Source organism: Miniopterus schreibersii (assembly GCF_964146895.1).
Source record: "Miniopterus schreibersii genome assembly, chromosome: 8".
In the NCBI taxonomy this organism is placed as follows: domain Eukaryota; kingdom Metazoa; phylum Chordata; class Mammalia; order Chiroptera; family Miniopteridae; genus Miniopterus; species Miniopterus schreibersii.
In genome coordinates this window covers 266,979-279,181 of record NC_138109.1, presented here as the reverse complement: position 1 = coordinate 279,181, position 12,203 = coordinate 266,979, and the positions used below count along the sequence as shown (strand labels likewise).

General features: G+C 65.2%; 1 protein-coding gene across 1 annotated transcript; it reads left to right on the top strand.

Annotated features, from left to right (window-relative positions):
* Nucleotides 1-1,374: 1,374 nt before the first annotated feature.
* Nucleotides 1,375-5,903, top strand: C1QTNF12 (C1q and TNF related 12). Its single transcript, XM_081145664.1, has 8 exons — nt 1,375-1,752; nt 3,799-3,915; nt 3,994-4,105; nt 4,204-4,355; nt 4,794-4,902; nt 5,139-5,223; nt 5,412-5,490; nt 5,677-5,903. Exons 1-8 carry the CDS (start codon nt 1,585-1,587, stop codon nt 5,773-5,775), a joined length of 921 nt encoding a protein of 306 aa, XP_081001790.1. The 5' UTR covers nt 1,375-1,584; the 3' UTR covers nt 5,776-5,903.
* The last annotated feature ends 6,300 nt before the right edge of the window (nt 5,904-12,203 follow it).

The window sequence follows — 12,203 nt, the reverse complement described above, 5'->3', positions numbered from 1 at the left end:
CACTTAGGGGGCCAGCCGGTGGGGTGAGAAGGGGGTCTTACGTCATGTGGTCTTCCTCAAGACCCCGCTGTTTGGAGCTGGCTTGCCAGCCGGACACGTGAGGGAGCTGAGACTTCAGCAGGCTCAGGGTTCACAAAGCCAGAGCTGCTGTCCTGAATGTGACTACCTTTGCCTGAGCCAGGAAGGAGGGTGGGCATCCCTGGGCCCACCCACCTCATCCTCTGGCCAGCTTGTCTCTGGAGTATCTCTGCCAGTGGCTGACTGTGGGGTCGCCAAGGTCGGGGTCTTCTGCTTGGCTGCCTCCATTGTTCCTGGCAGACACCTGGAAGTTACAGAGGGTCTGGAGGGCTCTTCTGAGCCCTGTGTGATCCACCCCTGCACTGTATGCAGCGGCTGGGGTCAGCTATGGCTCTGACTATCTCTAGCCTTGGTCTACAGCACCGGGTGGGCTGCTGGCAGCCTGTAGGGCCTGTGAACTTGAGCTGGCCCCAGCTGTCCAGCCTGAAGCCTGGAGGTAGTTAAGGAAGGACCCAACTCCCCCTGGAGATCCCCCACTGTTGCTCAGGTCCAGCTGAGGGAAACGGCTGGATGGCTGTGGAGGGAATGGGCTCTTTGGGCAGGCATGACCAGCGGGGCTCACGCAAGGGGACTAGTCTCCCCTCCTCCCTGCTGGCTCAGGAAGACAAGAGGCCTGGCTGAGTGAGGGAGCCCATCAGGCAGTAAGGATTGGACCTGTGTCCCAAGAAGAGGAGGGGACACCTGTCACACCTTTGAGGTCAACCAGTCCCTCCCCTGCTGGCACACTCAGCCCAGTGGAGAAGCAGCACCCAGGGCCATCAAGGCCAGCATGAGGCTGGGAGCCCGGTGGGCCAGCTGCCCTCCTTCCCTGGTCCTGCCTTTCCCAGGAGCAGTGTAAGCAGCCAGGCTTTCAGGCACCACCAGGACCCTGGGGCAGGGGGACCCAGCGGGGCCAGAAGGACCCAGGAGATCCTGAGTGAGGTGGGTCGTCGGAAGGGGCTGATAGCGCTGTGTGTTCCTGAGTACCCTGTCTCCTCCCTGGGGGCCCCGGGCCACCACCCTGCAGGGGCGGGTGTGAGGTGTGGGAGCCGAGCTGGGTCGGGGGCAGGGCCAATCCTTGTTAACGGTTCCCAGGGTGAGTCCGCCTCCTGGGAAGGGGTGGGGGCTGTTCCAAAGCACGTGGGAGGGCCTGGGGAGGCGCAGCCCCAGCGCGTGGTCAGCGGGGCTGCCCGACCCGTCCACGCCCCGGCCCGGGAGCCCGCTGACGGATCCTCCCTGTGAGCCCTCCCCCTTGGAGCCCGAGCTTTGGGGCGGAGGGAGGGCTCATCCGGCGGCGAGGGCACTGCGCGCGGGAGGGAGGGCGCACGGGACAGGAGCGCGCCGCACCCTCCGCGCCCTCGCCGCCCTGGTGCCCGTCGTGCCGCCGCGCCTGGCTCGCCCCGCACAGACATGCCCCGGAGGCGGCCGGGCGCCCCCCGGGCCCGCGCCTCGGCGCCGGGGCTCTGAGGCTGCGCCGCCCCCATGAGCGCCCCCGGGCGCCCCTGCGCGCAGCGCTGAGCCGCCGCCATGCGCTGGGCCTGGGCCGCGGCCGTGGCCCTCCTCTGGCCGCAGCTGGCTCTCCTCGGGGGCGTCGGGGCCCGGCGGGAGCAAAAGAGGCCGCGGCAGCCCGGCCAGCGCACCGAGCCCCCCAACGCCACCCTGGCCAACAGCGAGGGGCTGCCTGGCTCCCCCAAGGTACGCGCGGACCCGCGCACGTGGGCGCCGCTCGCGTCCGGGGCTTCGACTCCGGGGCACCGGCGTCCCACTTGCCCGGCGGCCGCCAGGCCCCTTCCCGTCCCGGTGGGGTGGGGCTTGGGGCCGCGGTCATCGGTCCCGCGGGGTCTGGGAGGGGGAGGAGGAGGGAGCCTTCTCAGCTCAGCGGGGTGCACTGACCCCCGTGAAGCCCCTGGCACGTCGGGCCCCAGCAACCTGCTGCCTTTAGGCAGAATCCCGGGTTCAGGAGGGTGGGAGGCGCCCCAGGCAGCCTGCTCCTCTTGCTGTCCAACTGCCCCTTGTTGGGAACCTGTCCCCGCCACTCCGAGGTTGGAGAGGCCAAGGTAGCCCTGGAGGTCCCCACCCTCACCCCTGCTGTGTAGCCAGCCAGCACCCCCACCCCCAGCCTCTGGTGGGGGAATGCTCCCGTCCTTAGACTCTCTCTGGCCCCAGCCAGCCTCGGCTCCTCTCTGAGACCTGAGACCCCCACCCCCCGCACCTGCCTCAGCCCTGGGCCTCTACCGTCTTTGGCTGAGGATCTCCTGAGGGATTTTGGAGCAGACCCCATAGGCTGCAGGATTGGGAGCGGAGCGGTGGTTGCCAGGACAGGCTCCCCCGCAAGCCCTCCTGCCTTTGATCCCGGCCTCCTGCCGCCCAAGGGCGTCTCTGTGGCGGCCAGCCTGGCTGCTCTCAGCCCACGCGGCCCCATGGAGCCCGAGGCCCCGTTTTCCAGATGGGCAGGTGAGGAAAGTGAGTCCCTGGGCCCTGCTAGCCAGGGAAGAGTGGTTGCCAACCCAGCGAGTCCATGGGGCAGTCTGGGGACACACAGGTGGACCTCTGTCCCAGGTGGGGCCTCCATGGGGGTGCCCTGGGCCATGTGACACATGCCCCAGGACGGCCCTCCCCACACATCAGGACCCCTGCTCTGCCTCCATCTGCCCCCACCTGGCTCTTTAGGGCCCCTGGGTACCTCATGTGCAGATAGGGTCTGTGGTGGCCAGGGACACAGGCAGGAATCATGGGGCATTTGAGTGTTCTTGGCTTCTCTCTTCCCTGGGTAGGGCCCAGGTCTGGGGCGGGAGGCATCCCTACCCTGCCTGTCCCTCCCAGCCCCCCAGGACAGAGGCCTGTCTGGTCCACTGGGAAGAGCCAGCCTAACCCTGGTCAGGAGGCTACCCCTGCCCCAGGAGTCTGGCTCTTGCTGTGTCTGTGTCTGTGTCTGTGTCTGTGTCTGAGGGCTGACTGCAGGACTGGACCTGGGGCCAGGACCCCTGGGCTTGCCCTGCCTGGGATGGTTCTCCGGGGGTGGCCAGGACTCTGCTGGCTTCGTGGCAGTGGTTTTCTCCCAGCCAGGCCAGCATCTGCTCCGCTTCTGCCCACTTTATGGGCTTCCTGTCCGAGTCCGGCACAGACTTTCTCAGAGATGGCAGGCTCTCTCTCCAGCCCGCACCCCCTCACTGAGCACGGGTCTCCCTCTCAGACACAGGCAGGGATGTCCCTGCCTCTCCCACCTGCCTGGCGCTTAGGCAGCTCTGCACTGCCCTTCCCAGCCCTTCCTCGGACAGCAAGGTGGGCTGGCAGCTGGGGCCTGGGTCCAGTCCCCTCCCTAGCTTAGCGAGACACTCCAGGGCTCTCAGAAAGGCCATTGGAAAACTTGCTCCTGTCTACCGCCCGCCTTGGCCAGGGCCAAGCCCCTGTTGGGACACGTGAGGCTGGCCCTGTGTGTACACAGGTGTGCCTGTCTGTTTGGAAACAGGGCACAGTGGAAGGGGACAGGTTGCTCCAACACACAGCCAGAGCCAAGGTGTCCAGACATCATGCTTATCTTTCAAAAAGGCCCCAAGCTGTCACCCTGCCTGAGGTCCTGGCCTGAGTCCCCAGGCATGGCCTTCGGCGCTCCCTCGTCTTATTCCCCAAGTATTACCTGAGGCGGCCTGGGCCCTAAGGGTTCCTGCTCTCCCCTGGGGCAGCAGGGAGGACCCAGTGGGGCCCAGGTCAGCACACTAGCCCTGCCATTTCGCCCTTTAGCCGCCCGAGGCCTCAGGGCCTGAGTTCTCAGATGCCCACACGACCTGGCTAAACTTTGTTCGCCGGCCAGATGACGGGGCCTCGAAGAAACGGTGCCGAGGGCGGGACAAGAAGTTGGTGAGCCTGGGGTCTGAGCCCAGGGCAGGGGTGGCTGTGGCTCCTGCTGGGATCCTCATGTCCTCCTGCCTCTCCCAGCGAGGCCTCTCTGGCCCCCCAGGCCCCCCCGGGCCCCCAGGTCCCCCAGGACCCCCTGGTGCAGAAGTCACACAAGAGACTCTGCTGCAGGAGTTTCAGGAGATGCTGAGAGGTGAGGTGCCCCTGCCCCTACTCCTCCCAGATGCTCAGGCGGGTCCCCAAGGCTCTGGAGGTGACCCCAACCTGCTGCTCCCGCCATTGTCCCCACAGAGGCCTCCGAGCGTCGTTTCTCAGGGGTTTGGGGTTCATTGCTGCCCGAGGGGACAGGTGGGCAGCTGGTGGCTGAGGCCTTCCACTGCCGGCTGAAGGGTCCTGTGCTGGTGGACAAGAAAACGCTGGTGGAGCTGCAGGGCTTCCAGGCTGTGAGTGTGCTGGGGGCGTACCTGAGGGGCCCTGCAAGCCCTGGTTGTCTCTGGGGGCACTGCTGGGGGCAGGATGCTGGGGCACCCCCCCAGATGAGGGGGTTCACCTCCATGGATGGCCAGGGGCACATCTACCCAGCGGGGTCCTGGGGGTGTGGCTACTATGGGTCAGGGCTGGGTCCCGCGTGCCCAGACTCCCATCCTGCACTAAGCCTTCGAGTGGGGTCCAAGGTGGCCAGGTGTCAGGGTTCTCTCTCCTGTGGGGGCTCGTGGGGCCTCTTCTGCCCCTGGGGCCTGAGGCCAGAGGCCCAGGTAGGTGCAGATGCATCGGTCACACCCTCTGTCCTGCCCACCTGGGGTGTGCTTGCTTTGGAGGCTATTGGTTGTAGGCGCCTCTTCTAGGCCCTGTAGCTCGATGCTCACCTGCTGTCCCTGCAGCCCACTGCCCAGGGTGCCTTCCTGCGGGGCTCTGGCCTGAGTCTGGCCTCTGGCCGATTCACAGCCCCAGTGACCGCCATCTTCCAGTTCTCCGCCAGCCTGCACTTGGGTGAGCAGGGCCGGGCCATGTGGGGGTGGGGGCAGGTTCTCCCAGGTGGGCCCCCACATCACAGGCCGCAGGACTGGGTCCCATTGCACAGCTGCCTGCTACTCCAAACCCTGCTCCCACTGGGGGCTTAGACGGTCTACCCATCTCCAACTAGCAGCCACTCCTGGGCCTGTCTTGGGCAGTATGCCCGGAAGCCCCCAGCTCCGCTCTGACTCTCTGCTCTGCCCTCCCCACAGACTGCAGGGGGCTGCAGGGCAGGGCCCGGGCCCGCGACACAGTGCGGGTGCTCATCTGCATTGAGTCCCTGTGCCATCGCCACACGTGAGTGGGCCTCCTGGGGGCCACCCTTGATGTAGGGGGCTTGCAGGGGGCTGGGGGTGGGTGCCTGAGTGTAGACTGTCCTGCCCATGGAGAGTGGAGGGGCTGCCCCAACAAAAGGTGGAACTGAGCCCTGGAGTGGGGTCCAGGCCCTCAGGCTGCTGTGCCCTCACCCTGGGCACCATGTCCAGATCCCTGGAGGCCATCTCGGGCCTGGAAGGCAGTGGCAGGATCTTCACAGTGCTGGTTCAGGGGCTGCTTCAGCTGCAGGTGAGACCAGAGGGGCTGGGCGGGCAGGAGGGGTCCCGTAACTCAGCCTCAGAGGGGTACCCTAGCCCAGCACATAGATGGAGATTGGCCATGTGGCCACTCAGGACCCCCGGGTGGGTGCCCCATGTGCTCCCCATGGGCAGGCAGGCCCTGTGGGTGGTGATGTCCACTGTGGGGTGTATGCAGGCTGGACAGTACGCCTCCGTCTTCGTGGATAATGGCTCTGGGGCAGCCCTAACCGTCCAGAGTGGCTCCAGCTTCTCCGGCCTGCTCCTGGGCATGTGAGGATGCCGGTGGGTCCCAGAGGAGCTTCGTCGAGAGGACCCCCGGGGCCATGGGGAGCTACCTGGTCGCCCATTCCCACAGCCCTCTGTTAAACATGTGGTCACAGCAATAAAGAGTCCCCTGCCTTCCGTGTCGCCTGGTCACTGTGTTCTCATGCGGGTGGGGGTGGGGTGCAGCCCTGGAAGAACCCGTGGCCTCAGAACAGTCCTCGGGTGGGGGTGGTGTGGGGAATGGTCTCTGCTTTGGAGGTTCTGGCTGAGGGTCCTGCAGCCTTGTAGCCCCCAGAGCCTCTGCACCTGTTGGGGTCCATGCTTACCCTGAGGATAGGGACAGATGTCCATCCAGGTCCCTGCTCAGCCCTGCCCACTGCCCGTCACCACCCCTCTGCTCGCCCAGGGCTGATCCAGCCTTGGAGGCAGCAGCCTGTGGACACCCACAGGGCTGGGGACCCACATGTGTTCAGCCTCAGAGCTTGGTGAGCGGGATGGAGCTGGCGCCCATGTGCTGTGTGTGTCTAGGGGACAGAGGGTGAGGTGGGAGCCCTTGGAGGGCCTCGTCCTGTGGGGGCAGGCACAGGGAGCAGACGTGTGTGTAGATAGCACACAGAACTGCACACACATGTACAGGCCACGGGCACCACGTGTGGACCTGGAGGGTGCTGAGTGCACGTGTGTGGGGGCTGGGTGAAGGATGTCCAGCCCAGACCAGCAGGGCACCGAGCTCTGGCCACCTTCCCCTTGGTGGCTGCCACACCAGGTGGATGCAAACTGCCACCCCAAAGGTGGGGTCAGAACTGCCCCAGGTGGGGCAGCCAAGACCCTGTCTGCAGGTCCTGTGGATTTGGGGCCCCTGCCCCCACCTCATTTTAGCTCCAGCAAACCCAGACCAAAGAATGTAAATTGGCCCTGGGATGTCCAGGCCTCTGCAGAGCAGTCGAGATACCATCTCTGGTTGGCACCTGGGCCCCACCTGGAGTATATGAGGCTGGTCCCTGACCCCTCTGCAGACACCCCGGGGGTGGGGGTGGGCTTGGCTCAGCAGCAGGGCCTGGAGACCCTGGTTCCAAGGCTGAGCAGACAGAGAAGGGTGTCCTTTTCTCATACATGGGGCAGGGGCTGGGGGAGGGCAGGGGTTGGGGGTGTGTCTGCAGGCTCAGGGGCAGGAGTGGGAGGTGGGGCAGGTGGAGGCTGGAGCCCGAGGGCCATTACCAGCCCCTCCCCCAAGGCCCCTGACTGGTCAGGCTGGGTAATGAGGCAGCAGAGCCCTGGTGCCGGGCGGGCGCTGGTCTGTGCAGCTCCGGGCTTGGCCACTGACCCGTCCCCACCTCTCTCCCTGGTCCCCCCAGGGTGGCGTCAGGGGCTTGGAAAGTCTGGGGGGGTGTCTCTGCTTCACAGCAACTGTAGGCGCCAGCTGGCCTGAGTGGGGCTGTTCTGGCTGCAGGGGCGTGTGCACTGTGGTCCTTGTGGAGGGAGGTGGGGAGAGGAGGGGCATGGAGGGGAGGCGGAGGAATGGGTCCCTGCCCTGCCCCCACTTCCCATCACGGGCTTGTGAGCGTCGGCCTGGCTTGGTGTTGGTACCAAGATGTGCTGGCCGCCTGTTTACTGAGGCGACCGCCCTGGGCTGTCGGTGGGGATGCTGAGGGACCACGGCCAGCACCCAGTCAGACCCTCTCAGCCGGGCCCGGGGCCTCACTGCACCCAGGGCGCTCTCCTGACTGTCCATCAGCACCAGCCAGTCCCCCGACCTGCCTGGCCAGGAATGGGGGCAGGTCTCACCTCCAAATCCAGACCTGCTGCAGGGGGCTGTGATGACAGAGATGGAGACCCAGACCCAGAGATGGGGCCCAGGGCCCTGCAGAGAGGCAGACAGACGAGATGAGGCGACGAGAGACGAGGAGAGGAAGGCCGGGCCAGCCCCGAGGAGCTTGCGGTGGGCAGGTGGCCAGGGCCGGGGAAGCGGCATCCTGGCGCCCGACTCCACCTGCCTTCTGTCTCACCTTCACCCTTGTCTCTGGCCCCCTAATCTCAGGCCATTACCACTTAGCTGCGACTCCCCTGGAATGTACTGTCTCCAGCCCCCATGGCTGGGGTGCAGGAGCAAGGGGTGGGGGTTGGGCAGCGGTTACTGCTATAGGGAGGTCAAGGGGCATGAACTGGGGGGGCCCAGGGCTCGGGGTTCAGGCCGCAGGCTCAGCCTTGAAAGACACAGGCTGGCCCCCCAATGCAGAAAAGGGACCATTGCAGGGTGCGCCCCCAAAGGCCCCATCCTGAGCCCCACAGCATTATCCGTCTCAGTCCCACTGTCTCCCAGGCCCAGCCCAAACCGTGGTGTTGACAAGCTCCCCAGGCCTCAGGAGGGGTCTGGCGCTCCCCTAAGGGGCCCTGGGCCCTTGTGATCACACCCACCCAGCCTGAGTAGGGTCCATGGGTGAGATGCAGACTGGGCCAGACCTGCTGCTGCTGAGGGCAGGGGGCTTGCTGGGGGTCCCTGGGGGTGGCGGAGCCTGGCCTGGTGCCTGGTTGTGGAACCGGGCTTTGGGGTGGCCCGAGTGTCTGGCTGTGGCCAGAGCCAAGTGGTCAGCACAGTGCTGGCCGGCCTCAGGCTGACCCCTGACCGAAGCCCCACCTGGAGCAGCGGGAGGTGCTGGGCTGACCTCATTGACCCTCCTAGGGCTCACTTCCCAGAACCTCTGTCTGACCTGCCGCCTGCCAGACAGGGGCTGAGGGGCTGTTGCCAGGGGCTCGGGGAGGCCCTTTGCTGGGTGCTTCCCAAACCCTGGTCTTGGGGCTACAGCCAGGCGGCATCTGACTGGCCCTTCCTCGTCCCGGGGTAGCCCCGGGGGTGCTGGGGGCAGGCAGGTCTGTGTTGGCTCAGAGCCTGCACCCCCAGCACCCTCGGCTGCTGTCCAGTTTGAGTGTAGACAGGAATGTGGGTGTCTGGCTCAGGACAGCTGGAAAGTCCTCTCAGGGGCCAGGAGCAGCCTGGACTGGACAGCCTGGCACTGGACAGCCAGGCCCCACCCGGGTCTGTGGCAGAAGCAGGGAGGGGTGGGGTGCGCGGGGTGGGGGACTCCCAGCTGTGAGCAAGAGGCTGCCAGGCCCCACCTTCCATGGTCCTCTCTGGGGCTGTGGACTGGCACAGGTAGGGGTGAGGCTTGCGGGAGAGGCTGGCCACCTGTCTGGGGCCCTAGGGTACCTGTAACTTAAGGTTCAGCCAGGGCCTGACTTTGCCCTGCTCATGGTGCGTCTGGGGCCGGGAGGGGGTCTGCTTGGGCTGTCTGTCCCTAGGCTGGCCCCTCCCTGCTGGCCTGGAAGGTTCTCACCCAGACCAGACATGCTGAACTCCCGTGACCTGGGCCAAGGACTGAGAGTGGCCTGGGGGCATAAGGGGTGTGGGGCATGTGGGGGATGTAGGGGGCATGGGGGAGACATGGGGGGCCTGGGCACATGTGTCCGTGCTCCCCTCTCTGGTCTGTGTACCCGGGCTCCCTGTGTTGGCCCCTTGCTGACCCCACACGTCCTTGGTGGCTGTGATCTGCCTCGGCTCAGAGCAAGCTGCAGGGTGCTCCTCGTGTGCGTGATGCGTCTGTGTGACCTGTGGGGGTGGGGTCTCCATGTCCCCCGTGTCCCCACCCTGAGACCTGGCTCTCTTGGCTGAGCTGGAATTGCCAAACCCCTTGGAAGCAAACACGGGGCAGGTGTCTGTGACCCAGTGGCTGGAGCCCCTGGCTGGCCAGTCACTGAGCTCAGGGATGGCCGTGGTTGGGGTCCTTGGCATCAGGGAGACCCACTGGCATTGGTCCAGCCGAGGAGCCCATCATGCTGGGTGATCAGGGTGGCAGCACACAGAACTGCTGGACCCCAAGCGGGGAACCCGGGTGGTGGGGCCAGGGAAGGGGTCCTCTCCCAAGGAGGGGCTTCCAGAACCCTGTCTGGATGTAGGAACTTCCTAGGGGCAGCGGGGAACACTTATGGTGTCCAAGGCCTCGGTCCTGCACAGAGTGCTGACCAGGGGGACTGGGCTGTGGCCGGGGAATAGGGGGTGCTGCGTCTTAGGGCTTTCACTCACGGGCTAGGCTTGGCCAGTGTGCCCTCTGGGCTCCGAGCTCTGTATGACCTCAGGGTGCTGACTAGGGTCAGTGAGATGCTGGATCTCCGGCCCCTGCGCCTGAGTGGACCAGGGGCTGAGGTGTCCCACAGCCCTAGGTCTCCTGCAGCCCGGCCCCTGGAGCTGGGTAGAGGCGGGGGGGGGGGGGGGGGGGGGGGGGGGGGGGGGGGGGGGGAGCTTGTCCCGCCCACACCTGTGCCTGCTGCGCCGTCGGCACGTCTGTCCGCCAGTGTGTCTGACAGTGTGCACAGGAGGCCTGGCAAGGAAGGGGGTGGCTCGGGGACAAAGGGCTTTTGTTTGGGAGAGTTTGGGGTGCAGCCCCCGCTCTTAGGCAGTGACTCACAGGTTCCTTCGCTGTGATAGCATCAGTTTTACAGCAGCCGGCGTGTCTGCCCCCGCCCCGGGCAGCAGCAAGGGCAGCAGGGACCCCCACCTGCGCCTCCGGCCCCTCCAGGCTGTTCGGTCAGAACCTGGGTGTGTGAGGGGGTGGCGGCGAGAGCAGCAGGGAACAAGAAGGGGCATCAGGGCCAAGAAAACATTTCTGAAGCCGTGTCTCCAGGGGCAGTTTCCTGGCCTCCCATCCCCCTGCGGACGGCCAGAGGCCCCTAGCAGCCCCGAGCACCAAGGCCAGGCCCCAGGGTGCACTTCACACCTGCAGCCCCTCCTTTGGGGCACACATCTGGGGCTTGCTCCTGGCTCTGGCCATCTGCCCCTCGCGCCCGGTCAGGATCAGGTGGGCAGCTGTGACAGGGGCTGTGAGGGCTGCTGGGGCTGGGGCTGGGCCACCGAGACCCTCAGACGCCACTGGAGGAGGGGCCAGGGCTTGGGCTTCCTTCTCGGGTCGCTGGATGGGTCAGGCCTGGGGTCAGAGGGAGGTGGGAGCTGGACTCCGGCCCTCCCTGGGCTCCTGTCCTGCAGCTGGGCTGTGGAGGGTCAGTTGCTGCCTGTGGTGTTTACTCTAGAGGACGGAGCCAACCACTGGCCAGGCTCCTAAGGCCACACGGTGCGGCCCCTAGTCTTTTCCCAGCCTCAAGCTCACCCAGTGCCACGGCCAACTGAGCCCTGCCTGGTGGACCCTGCTGGCAGGAGGGGCCCTGGGACCGCATGTAGGAGAAATACAGGGACCCGTGGCCAGTCCCCAACGGTGGTTTGCAAAACCAAAGGACAATGTCACCCAGGCCGATGTTCAAATACCCACTCTCACCACACCCTTCCTTGACCCGAGATTTCCATTTTCGTAGGTCAAATCTGTTTGCACATGCGGTTTGGCTGAACGCTAAAGCCCAGGTCCCCCGAGGACATGCGCCTGGGTCTTGGGCGCTGCTGCCATGCTCTCCGTGGGGTCCACTCTCTGGAGAAACCTGGGAGCTATGGCAGGACCAGATGGTACTAGGCAGGAATCAGGGATCCAGCCCCCAAATGGAGTCCTGGCTGTGCCACTGGCCACGTGGGCCTCAGCAAGTGCTCAGGCTTCTTCAGGAACCTGCTCCTTGTCTGTGTACGCCAATCGCTCTGATGATCCTGAGGCCCAGACGGGGCATCCGAGGTCACACCTGGCAGGAATCGGGTCCTGATGCTATCTGCATCCCACTGGGGGGCAGGGTCACAGTCTGCTCACCCTGGTGTCTGCAAACCCGGACCCTCGTCCTATGAACAAGGTGTACCCAGGGCCTGTCGGTCCTGGCTCAAGGGTGCCAATCATAAAGGTGACTCACACCTTGCTATCAGAACTGTGTGGGATCTGGGGACCTTTGAGGTTCAGCCTCTACCTCCTGAAGGTGGTAGAATTGCTTTAAGGTCACTAACCCCATGGTCCCCGCTTTCTGGCCCAAGACCCTGAGTTCCACATATTCTTCTACCTTTAAACAAAAATAACCCAAGCCTGCTGCTATGGACTGATTACATCCTGCAAATTCAGGTTGAAGCCCTAACCCCTGGTGTGATGGTGTTAGGAGGTGGGGCCTCAGGGAGGTGATTTGGGTGAGATGAGGTCATGAGGGTACCTCCTGCTGATGGGACTGGGAAAGGAAAGGACACAGGTAGGGGGCACCTGCACACCAGAAAGAGGCCTCACCAGAACCTGACCCTGCTGGCACCTGATCTTGGATCTCCAGCCTCCAGAAGTGTAAGAAATAATTGTTTACTGTCTCAGCCGCCGGCCTGTGGGATCTGTCACAGCAGCTGAGTTGATGGAGACACATGAGAATGTGAGACTGGCAATGAAGAGGCTGGTCAGGGGTCTGCACCCCCACTCATACGGCCCCAGTATGGACCCGAGACCATGGCAGCACAGCCTGGCCACTCAGACATAGCGCCCAGCG

Excerpts from the sequence above, each read along its gene's own strand:
- C1QTNF12 (XM_081145664.1), top strand. The coding sequence starts at position 1,585 with ATGCGCTGGGCCTGGGCCGCGGCCGTGGCCCTCCTCTGGCCGCAGCTG. Across the intron at positions 1,753-3,798 it reads GGCTGCCTGGCTCCCCCAAG|CCGCCCGAGGCCTCAGGGCC; the intron begins GTACGCGCGGAC and ends TTCGCCCTTTAG. Across the intron at positions 5,224-5,411 it reads TCCCTGTGCCATCGCCACAC|ATCCCTGGAGGCCATCTCGG; the intron begins GTGAGTGGGCCT and ends CACCATGTCCAG.